General features: G+C 41.1%; 1 protein-coding gene across 1 annotated transcript in view; it reads left to right on the forward strand.

Annotated features, from left to right (window-relative positions):
* The first annotated feature begins 286 nt into the window (after window positions 1-286).
* CCBE1 (collagen and calcium binding EGF domains 1) overlaps window positions 287-20,714 on the forward strand; it is a 102,512-nt gene continuing 82,084 nt past the window's right edge. Inside the window, exons 1-2 of the mRNA XM_054055052.1 lie at window positions 287-454; window positions 599-679. Coding sequence (XP_053911027.1) covers window positions 354-454; window positions 599-679 — 182 coding nt within the window. The 5' untranslated portion in view covers window positions 287-353. The remainder of the gene's footprint in view (window positions 455-598; window positions 680-20,714) is intronic.

Below are 20,714 nucleotides of genomic sequence, written 5' to 3' on the forward strand. Positions count from 1 at the left end.
GGAGGTATTTAGAAGACGGACAGATGAGGTGCTCAGGGCCATGGTTTAGTGGCAGATAGGAATGGTTGGACTCTATGATCCAAGAGGTCTTTTCCAACCTGGTGATTCTATGATTCTATGATCCCCCTCTGCATCCCTTTCCCCCGGAGGGGACCGTCGGCGGGGAGGCGGGGGGCGTTTGATGTGTGTCCCCCCCCTTTCCCGCCGCACATCTGGCCCCGCCCCGCCGCATCTGCCGGCACATCTGGGCGTCCGCGGCCCCTCCCCGCGGGCACATCTGGCGCTGCGGGCGGGGGGAGGAGCGCGGCCGGGGCGGGCAGAGCCGGAGCGGCGCGCAGGGCAGAGGCGGCCCGATGGGGCGGCCGGGCGGCAGCCTGGCCCCGCTCCGCCTGCTGCTGCTCCTGGCGCTGGGGCACGCCTGGACCTACCGGGAGGAGCCGCAGGACGGCGACAGGTGGGTGCTCCACGAAAATCCCCCCCCCGCGACGCGTTTTCCATCCATCACCTTCATTTTCTTTCTCCTTCTTTAGTTTTTGGGGTTTTTTGTTTTGGTTTTTTTTTAATTTTCTTTTAAATAACCCGATTCCCCGCCTTCCAGGGAGGTTTGCTCCGAGAACAAAATCGCCACCACCCGGTACCCCTGCCTGAAACCCACGGGCGAGCTCACCACCTGCTTCAGGTGAGCGCTTTGCGGGGCGTGGGAAAAGCGCGCACCAACGCGTGTCGCTGTCGGGCTCGGGGACAGCCGATGTGGCACCGGATTGCCTCCCAAGCCCTGCAATCTGTGCCACCAGCCCTCGACCCGGGGAACGGGCAACTTGGTCGCATCCCCCTCGCATTCGGCATAGCCCTTGGCAAGTGCTGCTCTCGCCCCACTGAAGCTCTTAGAAGGAGCGGCTGAGGGAGCTGCAGTTGTTTAACCTGGAGAAAAGGAGGTTGAGGGCAGACCTTGTCACTGTCTACAACTCCCTGAAAGGAGCTTGTAGAGAGGTGGGTGCTCGTCTCTTCTCACGAGTGATAGAATGAGAGGGAACGGCTTCAAGCGGCGCTAGGGGAGGCTCAGATTGGACATTCGGAAAAATTTCTTCACCGAAAGGGTCATCAGGCACAGAAACAGCTGCCCGGGGAGCTGGTCGAATCACAGTCCCTGCAGGTATTTAAAAGATGGGTAGATGAGGTGCTTAGGGATCTGATTTAGTAGTGGACAGGTATGGTTGGGCTTGATGATCTCAAAGGTCTTTTGCAACTCAGTGACTCTATGGCTCTGTGATTTTGTATTATTAACTTGCTGCAAATGTCACCTCAAAGGCATCGCTGAAAAGGATGCATGTGGTTTTGATTGCTGTATCTTGGCCATCAGTCGTTGATACAGTAAGAGAGGCTTCATGTGACCTGGATGTCTAGAAGTGCATTGGACCTATAGTTGTAGGATAGTAAATGAGATCAATTAAATTCGTGCCACCCAAAAGACATTACATTTAGGTAGGTGAATCATATGCTCAGAATGAGTAACTTCTGCAGCAACCAGCTCTTGGGGGAGACTTCAGCAGCGGCCTCTCAAATCAAGTAAAATTAATCCAACTCTGAGTTTTCATTTTTCAGCTGTGTATTTGAGAAACATCATCTGTTTTCCACAATAATTTTAAAGCTGCTTTAATGCTGCTAAATGTCCAGAACAGTTGTCAGTAGATGTGTTTTTGGAGAAATAGACACAAAGCCACAAAGTCGCGGCACACGTAACCTTTACTGATATTCTCACAGATGAGATGTTTAGTCTATGAAAGCTGCTTTTTGTGAGAGGACACTTCATAGAGGCAACTGTACTCTGCCTGCGTGTGTATGTCTGCATGTGGCGGGGAGCAACTTGCATATACCAAAAATATGATAGGGCACATCAATGCTTGTGAAAAGCGTTACAGAGATCATCCACTTCTTCCCAGACTGTTTTCTGTTTGGCATAAATAGACTTGCAGAGACACAGTGTAGCAGTGTTGTCCCTCGCTCACGTTCTCGGGACTGATTCATGCCCTCCAGTAGCCACCTGGGAAGGTTTCACGTTTCTGCTTAGTTCTCAGCAGTGTTACCATCCTTACAGCCCCCAAGTAAGGCTCTGCAGGGACTGGAGACCACCCTTCTTTGCTTCCCTTTCTTCTCCCTCCTCTCTCCTCTCTCTCTGTGAAGGTGAGGCAGAACCTGCTTATAAGGAGCCCTGTGGCATGCAGCAGCACACAGCACTTTTTGAAGACAATCTGAGTGTTCCCAGGCTTTGCAGGGAGGGAGAATACTTGGTTGAACCTGCAGTGTTTCTCTAGTTTGGAAGCAGAGCACCAGGATTAACAAGGTTATGCTGAGTGGGGAGTTACAGAAGGAAAAATCAAGAGTAGGAGCTGCATAAAGCAGCGCATACGTGACTGTCGTGCTATTTACCTCATGTCCCAAAATTCATCCGAGCAAAGTGAGTCTGCTTTGTGTGTAAGGGATGAGGACCTCACAGGCTCCCTCAGCTGCTGTGGGCCACCGTGCAAAGAAAGCAGGACTCTGTCCAGCTGCCAAGTCCCACTTGTAATTTCTTTCATCCTTGCTGAGGTATTTCTGACCTTTGGGCTCTGGTTGTGCTGAGCCCTGCCTCCCTCCCCAGCGCTCCCCCTGCACAATCCCAAGCGGTATTCACCCAAACTAGCACACACTGTGAGTGAGCATTTCTAAACTGCTGTACTGCACTCTAGGTTGTTTTGATTCATGTTTTCAAATCTACGACTGCTAATTTTGCCTTGCTTAAAAAAAAAAAAAAAAGGGTGGGGGGAAGAATTTTCATGTGTTTTCAAGGTCTCGACTTTAGTTTGGGGTAAGGAGGGCTTCATCTCCTGCTCAACACACTCTCTTTCATGACGTCTATATGTAGGAGTGCAGGGCAGCATCTCCAAAACAGAGTTGTGCCACTCAGAAGAGCAGCTCTGCACAGAGGAAATACCTGTGCTGCTGGTCCTGCCCTTTGGAGGTGCCACACTGAGGCAGACCAGCAGCATCGGCCACCCGTGATAGGTGGTGGTAAGGTAAACCTTAGGGGAAGAGCTGAGTCCCTGTTGCTCCTAGTAGCAAGGTGTACTTTTCAGCAGGAATGTGGGATTAACCTTGGCAAGACACGTTTTAATTTAAGATTTGTCAATATTTTGAGGTTGAGCGTGTTAAAGACAGAAAACTTGCAAGTGTTGACTAATCCTGGGAATGATTCAAGGAGACTTGTGTTTCATAGGGCATTCAGGTATGTGCTTTAGGATTCAATTTTCACAGCTATAATGGCAGTGAACCTTTGAAAACCTTAAGCTGAACAGAAACTCAGCTGTGGCTTTAAGAAACTTTCACTCCAGGTTTTTGAGAAACTTGGTGTTGTGATATTTATTCTTACAAAATTTCCTTTTCTATCTTCCCAGACAGTTTTTTTCCACTGTATTTCATAATGACAATAGTTATGAATAATACAGTAACTTATATACGTTGTTGTTAGAGGTAGTTTAAAAGGAGAGTTGATGTCAGCTGCTATTTGCTATTAGCATACACAGCTTATTTCTGTTTTAGGTCAAAGTACCTTTTGTGTAAAAATTAAACAAAACTAACACAAAATCTCCTGTCATAACACGTCAGGCATAAGGCAACATGCATCACTACTAATGACCTGCTGTGCAATTAGTTAAATAAAAAAAAGAAATATTTCTGTAGTCAGACGTCAAAATTCCTCAGCAAAATTAGTTTTCCAAAGCATAAATTCTTGACTGAAAGCAATTTCATCCTTTTATGCTTCTGGCTAGATTTTTAATGAAAATTAACATGTTTGCAGAGCACTTTAATAAAAATAACATCTTTTCATCACAAAAAATATTTCTTGAATTATTTTTTTTTTACCAGATTTACTCATGAATAAAGATGAGCCAAATGGAGGGCCAAGCCAAAAGAGGGGCCAAGCACTGAGAATATATTGGCGTTTTTCCCTGTGGTCATAGCAACCTTGTACATAATTAGATGTATTTTTTCCTTTTTGAATCTGTGCAGTCTGGCCCTTGGCTTAGTTTGATTTGTATTTTTTTAAATGTTCTCTGTATTTATTTTCATAAGAGTACTGAGGAACAGATGCAAAGAGCAGTGGGAGATTGTACAATATCTTTTCAATACAAATCACATTTAAACTCTTGTATGTAACTGCACAAAGTAGTCAGTACTAATGGTCCCATCAAGTAGGTACAGAGAATGAGTAAATTCTGCAAGTTTGCTGATGATACAAGACTTTCAACTCATACTGTATGCAAAATTCATCAAATTTGCTGATATTTGGGCAGCAGGAGAATATGAGGCCCCAATAATGTTACTGTCTTGCCCAGCCATTTGAATGTGATGTTAACCTGTTTCACGCTCAGACAGACAATGTGTTGGCATGGTAAATTACATGAATGTTGCTGTGGTTTTCTTCAGTTGCTTCCATGTGTTATCACTTGCACGTGACAGTTCAGTTTGTACATCTCAGCTTCAGTCCTGTTCATTACAGTCCTTCATTCATTTTCATTTTAAACAGTGTACATTGATTCTGTGGTCCAGAAGGAAAAGCAGCATCTGGAATAGGCATCCCCTTGCTTTACCCTGACAGTGTAGCTGTGCTCCTGTAAGGAGGTGGTAGAGGTTTAGTTGCTTCCAATGTCAGGCAGCTTAACATCTAATCAGGTACAATTTATTAATTGGGATTTCTTCCTTTTTAAAAACCAGCAAAACTTGATCACCTTATTAACTTTTGTATATTAGGAAAGCTAAATGTTATATTCAGTTAGAATTCAGAGAATATAGAGAAAATTATTCAGAAAGACCATATGCAGCCTTAACAGAAGCATTTGGTTGCGGGAGCTGTTTATTCATCACCAATTGCAGGAAGATTCAAGCATTAAGCAAATGGGAAAATGGGAATATTTGTATCCTCTGACTGTGCAAATCTATTCTTCTACTAGACACTTAAATACTGTTGAAAATTTACTTGAAAGAAATACTTTTACTCCTTTTCAAGAATTTTTGATAAAAATAAAGGGCTAAATTAAGGATTGCGGCATACATAAATCAGGCAGATGAAAATTTGAACCTAGATCTGCATAGCCTGGAAGAAAAATTTAGCCATTTCCTTCATGGGCCAAGGGAAAGGGTTTTGTTCTTTTATTCAGTTGAAACTATTGGTCTAATTCCTGGGACATGAGAAGATGCTGAGGGAACTGGCAGATGACACTGCTAAGCCACTAGCTGTCATATTTGAGAAGCTGTGGTGGTCTGGTGAAGTTCCCACTGAGTGGAAAAGGAGAAACTTACTACCCCTTCTTAAAAAAAGAAAAAGAGGAAGACCTGGGGAAGTACAGGCGGATCAGTCTCACCTCGGTAGCCAGCAAGATCATGGAGCAGATCCTCCTGGAAACTATGGTATACCACATGGAAAATAAAGAGGAGATTGGTGACAGCCAAAAGGGCTTTACTAAGGGCAAATCATTCCTGACAAAACTGGTGACCATCTACAATGCTGCTACGGTGCTGGTGGGTAAGGGATGCAGACCAGAGGGACCTGGACAGCCTTGAGAGGTTGGCCTGTGTGAACCTCATGAAGTTCAACAAGGCCAAGTGCAAGGTCCTACACCTGGGTCAGGGCAATCCCAAGCACAGATACTGGCTGGGTGGAGAATGGATTTGGAGCAGCCCTGAGGAGGACTTGGGGGTGTCGTTTGATGAGAAGATCAACACAATCCAGAGTTGTTGACTTGCAGCCCAGAAAGCCCACTGTACTCTAGCCTGCATCAAAAGAAGTGTGACCAGCAGGTCAAAGGAAGTGGTTCCACCCCCCCACACACACACACCTCCCAACTCTGCTCTCACAAGACCCCACCTGTAGCCCTGTGTTCAGTTCTAGAGTCTGCAACACGGGGAGGACATGGATCTGTTATAGCAAGTCTGGAGGAGGACCACAAAGATGATCAGAGGGCTGGAGCACCCCTTGTTTGAGAAAGGCTGAGAAAATGGGCTTATTTAGCCAACAGAAGAGAAGGCTCCAGGAAGACCTTATAGCATCCTTCCAGTACTTAAAGAGGGCTACAGGAAAGATGAGGAGGGGCTTTGAGCAACCTGATCCAGTGGAAGGTGTCCCTGCTCATGGCAGGGTGTTGGAACTGGGTGATCTTTAAGGTCCCTTCCGACCCAAACCATTCTGTGATAATTCCCTCTCAACTTGTAAATAACATCGGCTAAATTAGTTGACGAAACTGATTTTGTTTAAAGCAAATAGACTGTTGACGTGGTGAGAGAAAATATAAATCTTTCTTTGACATCATGGTGAGCACTCTCTACTTCCTGCATTGTTTTTCTGAAAATGAAGTGTTCTGGTTCATCAAGGAATATATTATACCCTAATTCTGCATTTATAGTGATGGAGGACGCTCTGGTCTCTTCCTTATGCAGGAACAGCAGAGAGCAGATTTAGTAAAAGAGTGCTTGGCAGAGTAATCGTAGCCAAAGATGGTAAAATCCTTGTAAAGGTGAGGCAAAATTTGTGTTATATCTGCAAATAAACTCCGTGTTGTGGGGGTTAGATCTTACCTTAGAACTTAATCAGTAACTTTTTTGTAGTATTTCACAAGCGAAAGATCTTTTAAATAGGATAAACACATTTCAAAATAGGTTGTCTGCGTCTTCTTCTCATAGTTAGAAGCTGCAAGTATTTTACAGAAACCCTTCCTACATTTCAGGTTTTAAATTTTGCTGTGAAAGGTTTCTCTGCACTTCGTAACAAAAAGACAATGCACATGTATTGCAAAAGAGAATGCAGGTATGCTTACACCCTAATCAATTCTGATGCTAACTAGAGATCACATGCCTCAAAAAGCATTTCTTTTTACTCTCTTGAATGCTGATACTGCTGGTGGAGCCTACTACTTTTATAGACTGTATCATTTTGCACATTCTTAAAAGATAAAAGTAATTGCAACTAAGTTGGATTGTAGCTGTTTCACAAAGAGCAGCACTTTCACTAATATGCCCTTGGGGACCATATGCAATTCCTGGTTCCCAGATACTTGACGAGCGTGCTACAGAGCTTTCCAACAGGAAAAAAAAAAATGCTGTATACAATTTTAAAGCTTTCAGCCAGAGTAAGCAAGAATGACGTTTTGTCATCTTCTGACTTTTCTTTTTAGACATTTCTTTTTTATTGTTGCCATTGTGTTTCCTCTCTGAAGTTTTGCTGACCATTTGAATTTTAACAGAGTTGAAAGAGCTCCAACTGATATGTTACATTATAACAGTGAAAATGAGAAATTTATCTGATTAGAGGAAAGCACTGCTTCATCTCTAGTTATCTTGCAGGGAATTGCACTCCATAGTGGAATTTTTCTGAAACTTTTAAGAGAGGATATGATTTAGAATTCTGTTTTAGTTTTAGAAAACCAAACATACACAACATCTGCAATTCCATGTCTGCCAAAAGAGTTTCTTTACATTTCAATAAACTAACAATTCTTTTGCACGTATGTCAGTGGTAAAGTGCCACGAGCTGCTCAGGGTAGCATCAGCATCTGAAATGTGCCTGCATAGACTGTGAGCACTGCTGAAAAGAGCTGTAGTAATGCTTCTTCGGGATCAAATTGAAAATGAGGAGCATCGTAACTTATTAATTTATTTATCCTATGATGAAGCCTGTGAATATGCATATAGCATTGGGCCTTTTGAACTCCATATCAAACCATCATCATGAAAATGTTGTGTTCAGCAGCTCCGTGATGTGGCACATTTGTGGAAGGAGTGCTGCTCTGAAAGTCTCAGTAGTATTAACTCTATTAATTCATTCACTAGCACAGTGTTCATGAAGAGATGCAACATATATAGGTGTTCCATTAGTTAAAAAGCTTTTGTTGTCTTTTATATATACATTTAAAAAACACCTTCCTGGAAATTGCCATTACAGGTAGATTTTCATAGATATATGCATAAAATCTTGGTTCAGTACACTATTTTTCCACAAAACAGTGTATGCTACAATGATGCTAAGACATTTTTCCCAGCTATCCTAGATTTTTTTTCTCACTCTTGCTTTAAAAGTAGCACTGTAAAGTGTCATGGTTCTGACTGCAGTCGGACCTTAGTTTGATTCAATTTCCTTTGCTATGATTGCCAAGGAAACAGATTGCTTACTGAGACACATAGTGAATTATGTACGAGTAAAGAGTAACACCAGTGCCACACGTGTCTGTAGGTTTCCATACCAAATTTGGGTGCCATGTCTTTATGGACCACTTTGCTGTCTCAGGCAGTAAGGCTAGAGATCTTAGTTCTTTATGAATTTTTGTGAAGTTAGAGACGCTTGTGATTTCAGCACATCTAGATGCTACTGTCTGGAGAAAAGCCTCCTGCAGCAAAACACAGTGCTGCAGTGGGTTTACTGTGAAGTGTCTCCTCTGTACAGCCAGTTCACTTCAAAATGAACCAATATAATTAATGAACTTTTAGAACATTTCTTAATTACTGTGAGTGGTACACTGAGGTAGGAAGTGCTGCAATTAAAGGATGAGGTCTGGCAAACGGTTGTTTGTGTAGTCCAGAAGTTTTTGATGTTCACATCAAAGCATTACAGAGAATTTTAAAACTGGCAAGCCAAGAGCTTTATGATAAGTGCCCTCCTTGCTGGTTTGATCGATAATGAAATCCAGGTGCATTGCATTATGGTTTTCATCTACAGAATACAGGGTTAAATATGAACTGACTTTCCTGGGCATGTCGTCTAGCTCAGAGACTGTAGACAAACAAAATAGTAGCCCCAGGGCCTCCTGTGGCTGATGCGAAATATGTAATAAATATAGGCCGCCAAAGGTAATATGACTTTTGTAATTATCCTAAGTATTGTATATGCTCCCTAAGGTCAGGCTGCTTTGTCCTTATCGAAGTGGTTGTGGTCTCCCTTGGTAACAGCGGGACATTATTAATACTTGTATTACTGCTGCCATTGTGATACAGACCTGTTGAGAGGAGCTGTTCTATACTGATTGCAACCAAAGTAGGCAAGACAGAAAAAGGAGGAATGGAAAGATAAAGATAGGCAGCGGCAAGGAAGAGAAAGAGAAAGAGAAAGAAAAAACAGGGGCATGGAGCAGGCAGAAAAAAAAACCAATATAGACTTAAAGAGAAAAATTCCATCTTACTGGTGGTTTGTGTGACAGATGCACGTGTGATAGAAGAGAGGTAATCACTCCCCATTTAAATGTTTCCAGCCCTCTATTTAAGTAGAAGCCAGGAAAACAAAACATCAGCCAAACCCAAACAAAACCACACATGCCTGCACCCCAGGGAGGATGCCTGTTTTTCCAGCTAGACTTGAAGCTAAGGTACAGGAGCTGCTCTATCTTCCCTTGACAGCCTTTCCCCTTCTTTCCTTCCTCAGTTCGGAAAATCTCTCTTCCCCCTCTGTAAAGTGCAGGTCCATGTGGGGGCAGGAGAGACACCTTACAGGTCAGTATCTAAATTGCCAGTTCAGTCTTTGCTCAGTTCATATTGCTTTCGCTCATTGTCATAGCCCAGAACTACTGGGAAGTAGTTGAACATGAAATATTTAAACTACGCTTGGAAAAACAGACCAGGCTTGCTAGACATCCTAGATAAGATGGGATTGCCCATATTCTGCTGTGAAAGCCATTGCCCAGTACAAAGATCGTGTAGGCGACAGTGTTTTCTGAGGCTTCTGCAGTGCTTGCCTTTTTTTGTGTCATTGCATGTTTGGGAGAGCAGTACCTGCATTTGTGCAACAGGGTCACACAAAGCATGTATATGCAAGAGACCTAATAACTTGTACTGCTGATTTACAGATACCTGTACTGCTGGTTAACAGGTGTTCAGAGAAACCTCACCTGGGATGTATCACATTTTGGATTGTGCTCAGGCTTGTGCAATGCTGCCCATTTGAGGCATGTGTGACTTTGGGGTTTTGTTGAGATTGTGCTGAATTCTCACAACGTTGAGTTTAATCTTTTGTCTCCACCACAGTGCCCTGAGATGACTTGTCTGTCAATGTGTGAGTCATTGCTGAGTGTTCAATATCAGTGTCACTTCAGCTGGCGCTGTTGGGGATGGCTTGCTTTGTGCTAAGTCAGTGACAGGGGCAGGTCTGCTCCGGAGACCTTTGCTTGTGTTGATTATGTCTCCCACAGACCCATCTGGGTCACTCCAGGGTTCCTCTCTTTAAAATTCATGCTTATTAAGAAGCTGAGAGTTGTGCCTGCCATCCAAATAATCAGGGCTGACTTTGATTTACAGTAAAAAAAACTTTCCCCAAATTCTGCACAGATTTTTTTCTCTCTGTTTTCCATTTTTTGTTTGCTCAGTTTCAGTTTTCAAACTAATGGTGGCTTCTTTTGTAAACTAAGAGTAGCAAATGTCACTTTAGTGCTCTACTTTGCTGTTTCTTCTATGTTGTTCCAATTGTAAGCAGAAACAATGGAAACCAGAAGCCTATATGCTGACTTGGTTTCTTCTTGGCATAGGAAAAGAAAGCAATTTGTTTGCATCTCCTTGAGGGTAGCTCTGTCTAAAAGTCAAAGAGAAAAACAATTTCAGTTGCAGACAGTAATCTCAGAGTTTAGTTGTGTTTGGAAAATCCTTCTCACTTAAAGAGTGTTTTCCATCATGTTGATTTCATTGTTGACCCTGGTTCAAAAAAACCGTTTAGCATACATCCAACTATTAAAAACATGTAATTTTAGGGGGTTTGTTAGATTTAAGTTCTAACCACATACATTTTATTTCATGTATTTTATTTTGCTGGAATTTCAATAAGGTGAAATAGCTGTTATAGTCACTGTATTAGAAGCCATTCAGTAATGAATGCACATCAAACAGGTTTTCGCTTTTCAAATGAGCTAAAGAGGTGCGTACACACTATTTTAAGTGGGAAAGAAAGGAAAAATCAAAGCTATGATTTGAGTTTTCAAATGGTTTGTTCTTGGAGAATGAATAGGCTTATTATACGTCAAAGGCAAGTTACACGAGAGAGAGATTTTGAGGAAATATAGGACCACGTTCATCTGGGCTAGCAAGTGTAGAACAAACAGTAGCCTTTATAAGGAGAAATTAGTAATGCATAGCTTCCAGTGTGAAACAGCAGCATTCAAGTTGGCTTCATAGTCTCATTACCCTCCGTCAACGGGGAAGGTTGACCACCTAATTCTCTGTAACAGCATGTGTAAGTTGAAGAAGATAGATGGTACAGTTTGCAAAATGGATGAAGAAATACATGAAGTATTATCGTAATATTTTATGAGTAATGGGTAAATGCTGACAATTTAGAAATTAGTGAAAACACATCAAAAAAGTATGTTCAGAATTCTTTTCATAAGAGAGAGCAAATAACTTTATTGGATGTGTTATTTCATTGTAAATAACTTCCTGCCCAGAAATCTAGTGTCTCAGTGGAATGTTAATATCTCTATGATCACATTCAACACGTTTAATATATGTTGTAAATCTGACATCTTGCCTGTTCTCAAGATGTTATTATCATACTCAGTTTTCATTATGGACTTTATTATCATAGCCTCATCAGAAAAGCAGTGTTGTTCCCTAAACGTTGCTCTCTGGAATTCTGACAAAACCCCTTAGTTTAGAGATTATTGCCTTTGAGAGTTGAAATGAGTTATAATTCAAACAAAAATAGCCAAACTGAAAGTTATTTAATCTTTATAATAGCATCTGTGGGAAGAGAAAAAATGGGTGAAAATGGAGTTGAGGGTCTTTGGTAGATCTTAGTGGTTGAGAAGCAGCAAGCAAGAGAAAGGCTTGAGGGACCAAGGGTCACCAGACCTACTATTTGGTAAAAGCTTGATCCTCCTGGGGATCCGTGCTCTTAACTACAGCTTCCTAAGGCAGGAGCAAGGAGCAGTGGCAGACAGGCATGCTGGCTGTCTGGCCTGATCTCTGCCCACTGCTTGGAAACCAGTAGCATGATGAACCCAGCTGTGGTTGGGCTGTTGGTCTGCACAGCAGCCCAGACAGTCTACAAGCAAGAGTTGCTTCAGGCTGTCTCTTGTGGTGCCTCATACCTTGGCTTCTCGGTATATTACATAACATGCTGCTTAAATGGAAAATGGTGGGGTTTGCTTAAGCAGATGTACAAAGGTTGTTTCAATGTATATTTGGATTTACAAAACTCATTAGTTTTTTTTTTTTTTTAGTTTGTTTTCTTTTTCCTGAAGAAAGTGTATGTCTTCTTCACTGGACTTACTACTCCCTAGAGACTACAAATGAATATCCAGAGAGCTATAAATTCCAAAACTGCAAGATGAAGAGCATATAGCAAACAGCTCATTCTTTTCTTTTTAGAATTTGCATGGAAAAATCCTCATTTCAGCTTTTCTGATTTTAAAAAGAAGAAACACAAAATGGAATGTGATTTAAATACGGAAACTGTGGGATTAATTTTTATTCTACCTTGCCTTCTAGCTTGTCTGATGGCAAAACAGAGGGTATTAAAAATGTTACTTCTGAGCATGTTTCCCTGCCCACTCTCAGCCTTCATCTCCCCACATTCTTTCTTCCAGACAAAAGACAGTACATTGGGAATGAGGGAGGGAAGTGAGGTGATATGACATTTAGGAGTTTTCAGACCTTTCTTTTAAAAGTCTGCTGTAGGAGTCAAGGCTTGATCTGCCCTTTCTGTATTCAATCAATGGGAAGAAAGGGAAGGGGTTATCCTTCCGGCCAAGTCAACATGTCTTATATCCTTTTAGTCTTAGAACTGGTTAAAGAGAAATGAAAATTTTGCTGTGATAGAATCTAGCACAGAGCTTTATCCATGGATGTTTTATAAAGACATACCTGCATTCCTGGCATCTCCCCCAGTTCAAAGTAGATTCAGAGTGCATTCAAACCTTCTCCTTGTATCTGGTCTTAAATTAGACCCTTTTCCTGCAGAAATTTTCAGGAGCTCAAGAAAACTACTTGACGTGCATGAATGTGTTTGCAGGACTGGTCCCTTCTTGATTATTTTTAGAAGCTTGCCTGTGTTAAAAGGTGACTCTTTTGATACTCTGCATGGGCACTAAAGGTGCGGAAGAAAAGATTTGCAGTGGGTTGCATTTATGTAGTTCTACTGACTTCCCTGGACCTATACTAAAGTACAAATATTTGGGAATTCATAATTCTTCTTAGCATTCCATGAATAAAAGAATTCAAAAAAGTTCTTAAACCAGATTGGATGCATCTTACCACTGAAGAGATTTCTCTGCTTGACTTTCCAAGCTAAGTTTATTGGCCAGAGTCTTGTTTGTGCTGTTTGTTGTCCTCACATTGACCTGTATTTGAGTTGTGGGTTTATGGACCATGCCTGGAAGGATACTTGACAGTGCCCCTCTAGATTTACATCAGTGGGAGCACTGTGATCCTGGGAGGCAATGTTGTTTAACCTTAGGGTAGACGTGCCAGGAGTTGAGTTGTAGTTCTAGATCTTGGGCTAAATTTCTGTGCTTCTCAAGGAAACGGTTCATGCCAAATTCTGCCTTTCGTTACATGCTAAGGTTTACTATGCAATGTGAGTATTATCTACTTCTGCGGTTATAAAACAGAGGAAAAAGCTTAATTTATGCCTCACAGAAAAAAGAATTTGATATCTTATACTGAAGATGTGATGTTCCTGTTATAGCAAAGAAGGTCGTCGTAAATTGAATCTTCAAATAACTTGCTGGACTTTGTTTACTTATGGTGATTTGTTGTCATTCCAGTTCAACAAAATGCTACTGTTTGAGATAAGAGGAAAAATGCTCCCTTTTTTGAAGTATATTTTTTCATATCCAGTGAGAGACAAATTAGATTTTTGTGATGTTTTCTTATGTTGCAAAAATATCCAGAGTATTTCCACAGTGGGAGTAAGCTAATGGTACATCACTGGAACATCTCCAGTGAAAATAACTGCACTAGAGTGAAAAAAGCAGCAGAGAACAAGTAATCGGCAGCAAGAATGGCTAACATGTACACATATGTTTATTTTCACATCCTCATTTGCAATGTGGACTGCTGGATATTTTTAAGTACCAGGAAAAAGAGACTTCAAACATTTTCATTGACCTTACAGCCATTATAGTTACAAGTTGTTCCAATGAAAAGAAAATTGTTCCAAGAAAATTTCTTTAAGGACTTATCAAAGATTTCATGTAGGACAAATGTATCTTCAGGGTGGAAATAGAGGAGAACGTTTCTGTGATCAAATTCCTTTTAGTTGTATCCTAGGTCTGAAGACCCTGGCTGTAACCCATATTGTACAATCTGGTGCTTTGCTCTGTAGGTCTTCTCTTTTGGAAGAAAGAGCTAAATCAATATAACAATACATTTTCTTAAGTGCCATCTTGACTGTGCTTCTTGGAAATATAATGGCTAAGAGGATGAAAAGTTGCAGCAGGTGTTTATTACTGTAATCCAGCCTCAGGTGCAAGTAGATTGACTGTTTCAAAGTACCCAATATCCTGCCTGCCAAAATAGGATGCATGTGGAAAAAAGGTGCAAAGCAGCATCACAGAAATGAAATAGTCCATGTTGTATCTTACTCTGGAGGCTGGTGATTGGTATTTGTGGGAAATGCTTGAGAACATGAGTTTCAAAAGTAGTCCTTCCATCTCTGAGTTGCCCTGTTAACTAAATAGGGCTGCTGTGGGGAAGACCTGGACTGCGAGTCCTTACATCATCCAAAGCTGCCCCATAATGATGGCAGAGAGAAGCAGAGGTTTTAAAAATTTATGTCTGGAAGTCATCTGTCAAATGGATATTCTGCGGCTGGATACCAGTAACAGAATGAAAAGATACTTTACTCTTTTTTTTTTTTCTTTTCTTTTGTAGGAAAACCATAGTTCCTAAGCCCATTTATATAGCATGAAAAAAGTCTGTTTATGAGGAAGGCTTTCTTGGAAGAGCAGGTTCTTGATAAATGCAGAAGTAGACACCAGCCTCTGTTAGAAATAGATTTTATTTTTAAAATGGCTAAATTGCAGATTGTAATTAATTTCAAGTTCTTCCTTGCTACCGGAGACAAAATGAGTTGTAAGTCTTTGAATATACATTTCCATCTTTTACTCCGCAGCAGGAAGACATACTGCATTCGGAACTCTCTGAAACCTTTAATGATATCTTTATAAAGTGTAATGCTTAGTCTCTTGGAGAGAATAATTTTTTTTTTGGCAACCCTTCTTACTGAAGCATGAGTTTTACAAGTAAGTGCAAGATTTTTTTTTATTATTTGGTAGCAGCTGTAAAAATAACAAGACGTGTAGCGCATGGCAGCTTATTTCCCTGCTTTACTCGGACTAAATGCATTATTTTTACAAGTCTTTGAGAGGCATAGACACCTACTAATTTTTGTTTGCATTGTTTATAGTAGAAGTTTATTACTTCTGTTAATAAAATCTTTTATTAAAATAAATCTCCTTCTTAAAAAGTCGATTTTTCACAATGTACTTTCTCTATTAAATGCTCCAAAGTTTTTCATAGGCTACAGTTGGATGGCTAGTCATTCCCTTTATAGAGTCAATGTTCAGATGGTGGGTTACCACAGAGCCCTTAATTTTTCCTTTTACAATATATAGCGGAAAATCATAACAAAAGGAAATTATTTATAAACTTAGCATCTCAACTGTTGATGTTAGGAAGGTTTTGGCAATGTCTTAGTGAACTTTCTGTAATGGCAGAGCATGAATTCTCTTAGAAGAAATTTAGGTTGAGATATGACAACATATGCACATAAAAATGCTACATAAATAACTTTCATCCCTAACAGCAAGAATACCTTGTATTTGTTTTCTAGTGCCTGTGAACAAAAAAGTTAGCTAGAGTCAAAACCTGTTCTGCAGCCCCAGTGAAAATTGCATGTGTCTCTATTGGCTTTGATTGAACTTCTCTAGATTTATGCTGCTTTAAGTGATAGTGAAAATGAGATTGGGTCCTGGAATTCCACTTTTGTGAAATGTCTCCCAGTTCCCTTCACAGTGAGGTAATTTGATCGCATTTTCCAAGGAGTCATCTAACTCAGCAGTTGTTGTGTTTGAGCAATTAACTTCTGTTTTTTAAGCACTTTTCTGTCTCGCTATATAATTTGAAAGTTATTTTTGATTGTGGGTAATACAGAGTTTAAAAAAGAAACCAAACAAAAAACCAACAACCAACAACAGTCTTGTCAAGATCAGCGTAAGTTTATTCTCAGCCCTGTGATGCCCTTATGCAATGGATCATCAAACCATTTGGCTGCTTCACACAATCGATTTTGGTAGGAGTCAAATGCCTGTGTACCATCTGAGGACCTATGCTCAAGTAGAGGAGATAAAAAATGAGTAAGGGTTGGTTAATTCCTTTATGTTGGAGCACTTTGTAACTTACTGACATGAAAAAAAACCAAACCACAACTGATTAGAAATATCTCTCTGGTTTTTTTTTTTGCTTGCAAGTATTTTAACTGTGTTAAACAGTGCTGCAAGTGAGCATAGAAGTAGAGAACACTCGAGCCTGGGGGGAACATGTAAGTCTGCCAAAGTAGGAATTGGATATGCCCAGAAGAAAGAAGCCCCAGCCAGCACCAGAGCATGGCAGGATTACACTGTCCTTGCCACAGTCCCTGGTAGTGTGCTGTGTGATGTGGTACAGCTGGGTGAATCTGAGAGGATATTAAAGACACAGATCTTATCACAAACATAAAGATGCACAGATTTTGAACAGAAAATTAATTTACAATCATTTACATGCTAGAGTTGGAAATGCAGAATGAGCATCCCTGATAATGTGCCAGAGCACTGTAGGGAAGAGGATGAAGCTCATTAGTCTAAATAAGGGAGAAACAATGTCTTTGAAAAATCTGTGATTTTGCTAGAATTCAGAGAATAAACTGATGCAGGCTTTGCCCTGGGTCATCCAGAACCGTGAAGAGTTGTTCTGAAGTGCTGCTTCACTGGTCTGAGAAAAGCCCAGGGGTGTGTGTCATCAGGAAGAAAACTGTGCATTCTCAGTCTCCTCTAGAAATGTCACTCTAGTCAGACTTTCTTTAGTGTTTTCCTAGAGGAATATATGCCACTGCTGGAATGTTTGTGCTTTTCTAACACTCTCACTTAGTGGATCATCACCTCTGGTACTTAGATCTCTGGGAATGAGAGAAAATAAATAGTGGTCAAAACTTGGCAGGAATTGATCCCCAACAGGGATTACCTAAACCCTTTGCTGTTCCATATATCCTTTAAAGAGACAGCTTTTTTGTAGGTAAAATAAATTTATCTGGCCCAGTGGGAATATTGAGGTAATTGTCCCTATCAGGAGGTGATGGTGGAAGTAAGAGGCTCATCAGCTGGCAAAGACACAGGTGGAAAACTCTCGTACAGGAAAACCAAGAGCTAGAAATGAGAAAGACAAGTGTGATAACATAGTGTAGGCAGTGAAGTATTTTCAGTAGTGGTAAGAAAATTTTAATACTACTATGCAAGCCCTTGGTGAGACCTCAGCTGAAACACCTGTGCAATTCTGGATGGTAACTTGCAAGGATGAGGAGTCACACCTGGAACAAGTCTTTCAGAAACAGAGACAGCTGATATGATGGGAAGAGGGGAGTAGTTTAGAGATAGAGGGAAGCAGCGTCCCTCTTGGAAAGGCACAAGCCAGTCCTGGTTTTAAAAGTTGTACAGCCGTTTGGGTCATGATGAGTACAAAGCTTTAAGACATTGATCTTGTTAGGTGTAGTCCATATTGATGTGGAAATAGGGCTTCTAGGTTTGGAACTGGTTTGCACTGGGAAGTGTGGACATTGTGACAGGTCCATGCAGGCATCTACATGCAAGCACCTAACTTGGAAAAGGTGACTTCCTTCTGCTCTGTAGCTCCTATACTTTCACTAGGTTGCAAACCTGTGTGCGGAGTAGTTTTTTCTATATAGGTCCTGTAACCAGCTGTCTAGTTGGCTAGACTGAGCCAGTGTATTCCCAGCTCGCGTGGGACCTGCTAGTGCCACCCTCACATCTTATCAGCAGACTCCAGACTCTGGTCATGCTTACTCCAGTCTGGAGGTGTTTGAGGTCAGCACAAGTGGGCCGTTAGGGACACCAGCTCTACTCCTCGTACTTGCACTAGTGTCCTGAGCTTTTACCACTGATGACTTCTGCAAGCTGGAAATCCTCATTGTCACAAGTGTTGCCAGTGTCCTGGTGCCTTAGTATCTGGTGCTCCTTCCTCTCTGGCATTTTGACTGGGCTTTCAGCTCTCTTATTGAAAGTAGTAAACGTGGGAAATCTTATCTCTTGTCTGAATGACTTCCATAGCTATGCTCAACATCCTGTGATGGTGCTGTCTCTTTATAAATGTCTCCCTTGTCATTGTTAACATAGAACAAATATCCCTGGAAACAAACAAAACAAGGAAATATAGAAAATATTTGTTATAAACCAGAATTGTGTTTAAATTTAAGCTAAAGTACGCTTAGAGCAGAACATGCTTTGTCTAGCCCTGAATGTTGACTTTTCCTTCTGAATCCTAGCAGGATAATGTGGGCTTTTTTAAAATGTCACAGTCTCTTAAATCATGATAAGTTTTTTGTACAAAATGATTTAAAAGTTTAAATAGAGTTAAAGCCTTAATGTCATCAATGCGCATAAATTCTTGAAAATTAGATTTTTAATTAGTTAACAGTATTTTATTGTAGTCAGTTTTGAGAGTGGATAGAGATGTTTTGAGTATGCTTTTCTCAGTACCTGTTCCACAGGTCCGAGTATCAAACATATAGTATCTTCAGGAATACAGTTTCAGGGAATAGCCTTGTTCAAAGAACAGAACTGTTATTCTTTATGAAGTGTTTCCAAGTGGCAGTTTTTAGATTAGATGACTCGAGACATATGCAAAAAGAGAGCTTTTTGTATGTGCGCTGCCTGTTCAAATCCAATTCGGAGACTGCTAGTGTACAGTTTGGGATATTTTGGTTTTGCTTTCTTTCATTAGGAGAGTGAAGAGGTGTGTTGTTTTGTTTAGGTGACTTTCACAGATGCTTGTTACCGAATAGTAACAGTGCAAAGACTTGACCTGGAGGTTGACTCTCCAGTGACCCAAGCTGAAATAACTGAGAAAGCAGCAGTTACACCAATAAAAGCTTCAAAAGAGCTGGGGTTTGAGAAAAGGGAGATCGTTGCTTATAAGAAGAACTGAACTGATGCCAGCAGAAAGCTGATACAGGAGCAACATGAGCGATATTATCTCCCTAACAGACGTGACTGTGTTACAGAGGCTGCAAGGTCAGACCCGGGCTTGCTTAAGGGCACAAGAAGAAAAATACATCCTTTCCATAGTACTGTAAACAGGGATCTGAGACAGGGTAATTAGCGTTATCGGAATGAGCTCTTTGCTTTGTATAATTTCTTCATGTGTTCCTGAACCGAGAAGAACAGCAGTCTTTGAAAAAATAACTTGCAGCAAGTTTGAAATGACTCAGTGTTCAGAAAGAGAGAGGCGATGACTGTACTTTCCACCATGTGTAGAAACTGCTCTATCTAGGTGATTTTCACCATGAGTAGGATCTTACTATGAAACGAGGATTTACAGGATGAAATCAAGGCAAACAGAACCCAGCCATCCACTGAACTTCCAACACAACATTTAGAGCTGTTTCCCCCTGACCTTCTTTATTTAAATGTCATTATCACAAATACCGAGGGGGCTGGGGCAGATTCTGCCCTTTTTATTATTACGTTCGTAGTCCCTGGGACATGAGTGAAGGGTAGCTCAATTGTGAGCTACAGTGGCAGACTGTCTCCAAAGGCATTCTTATTGCTTGATGGAAAGAAGCCCAAGCTTCCCAAATACTTGTGAGTTACTGACACGTTTAGTGCTAGAAATAGTCACCACATGAGTTAGTGAATAACTGGAAGGAGGGCTCAGGGGTACTGGAAGATAATTTTAGAGTATTGCAGTCACCTAGGTACTTGGTTAAGGCATGTGCCATACGGTGATGATTCTGTAACTTTATATATAGAACAAAGAGAAGGGAAAAAATACAAGTGACTAATACCAATGATTTTTTCCCAAATTCTGTTGGAATTGTTAGGATTTAATAACCTGACGAGTCTAAGGCCAGGAGGTAAAATGAGATAGATGAAACATTATACAGAAAAGTAAACTAGTGGATTTTAGCTGATAGGTCTTGTTGCTTGCATATTTATTTAAAAAAAAAAATTAGGATGCTGATATGATGAAGTTACTTGCTGTGTTCCCAACTGCAATGTTGAAGTAAATCAAATCCCATGCCTAAATCCGCTGGGTGTTGCCGGGGCTACTGCCTCTGGAGCTTCTCAGGACACGAGGCAGCAGCAGTTGATGCCCTCAGTGCCACTGAGGAGCCAGGCCACATTTTCAGGTGGATCTGGTGGCTGGAAACACTTCCCATGGTTGTGTTCTATCTGGTCCTCCAAGTTTACCTTTAATTTATTTATATTTTTTTTTAAATTCTGCTTCTCAGGATAGAGAGGAACCTGAATATGTATTTTGTGGTGGCACTTACTAAGAGCTGGAAATATTCCAGCTGTGATTAGTTGTTACAGACTAAGAGCAGTTGCTCTGCCTTGTTCAGGATTTGAAAATATAGCTCCATTCCTTAAAGCCAATAACTGTATCTCATGCTGTTATTTTGGCAGGGATCTCCGTAGGGGGTACAATTTAGCAGA

The sequence above is a fragment of the Cuculus canorus genome, chromosome Z, assembly GCF_017976375.1.
Source record: "Cuculus canorus isolate bCucCan1 chromosome Z, bCucCan1.pri, whole genome shotgun sequence".
Lineage (NCBI taxonomy): Eukaryota > Metazoa > Chordata > Aves > Cuculiformes > Cuculidae > Cuculus > Cuculus canorus.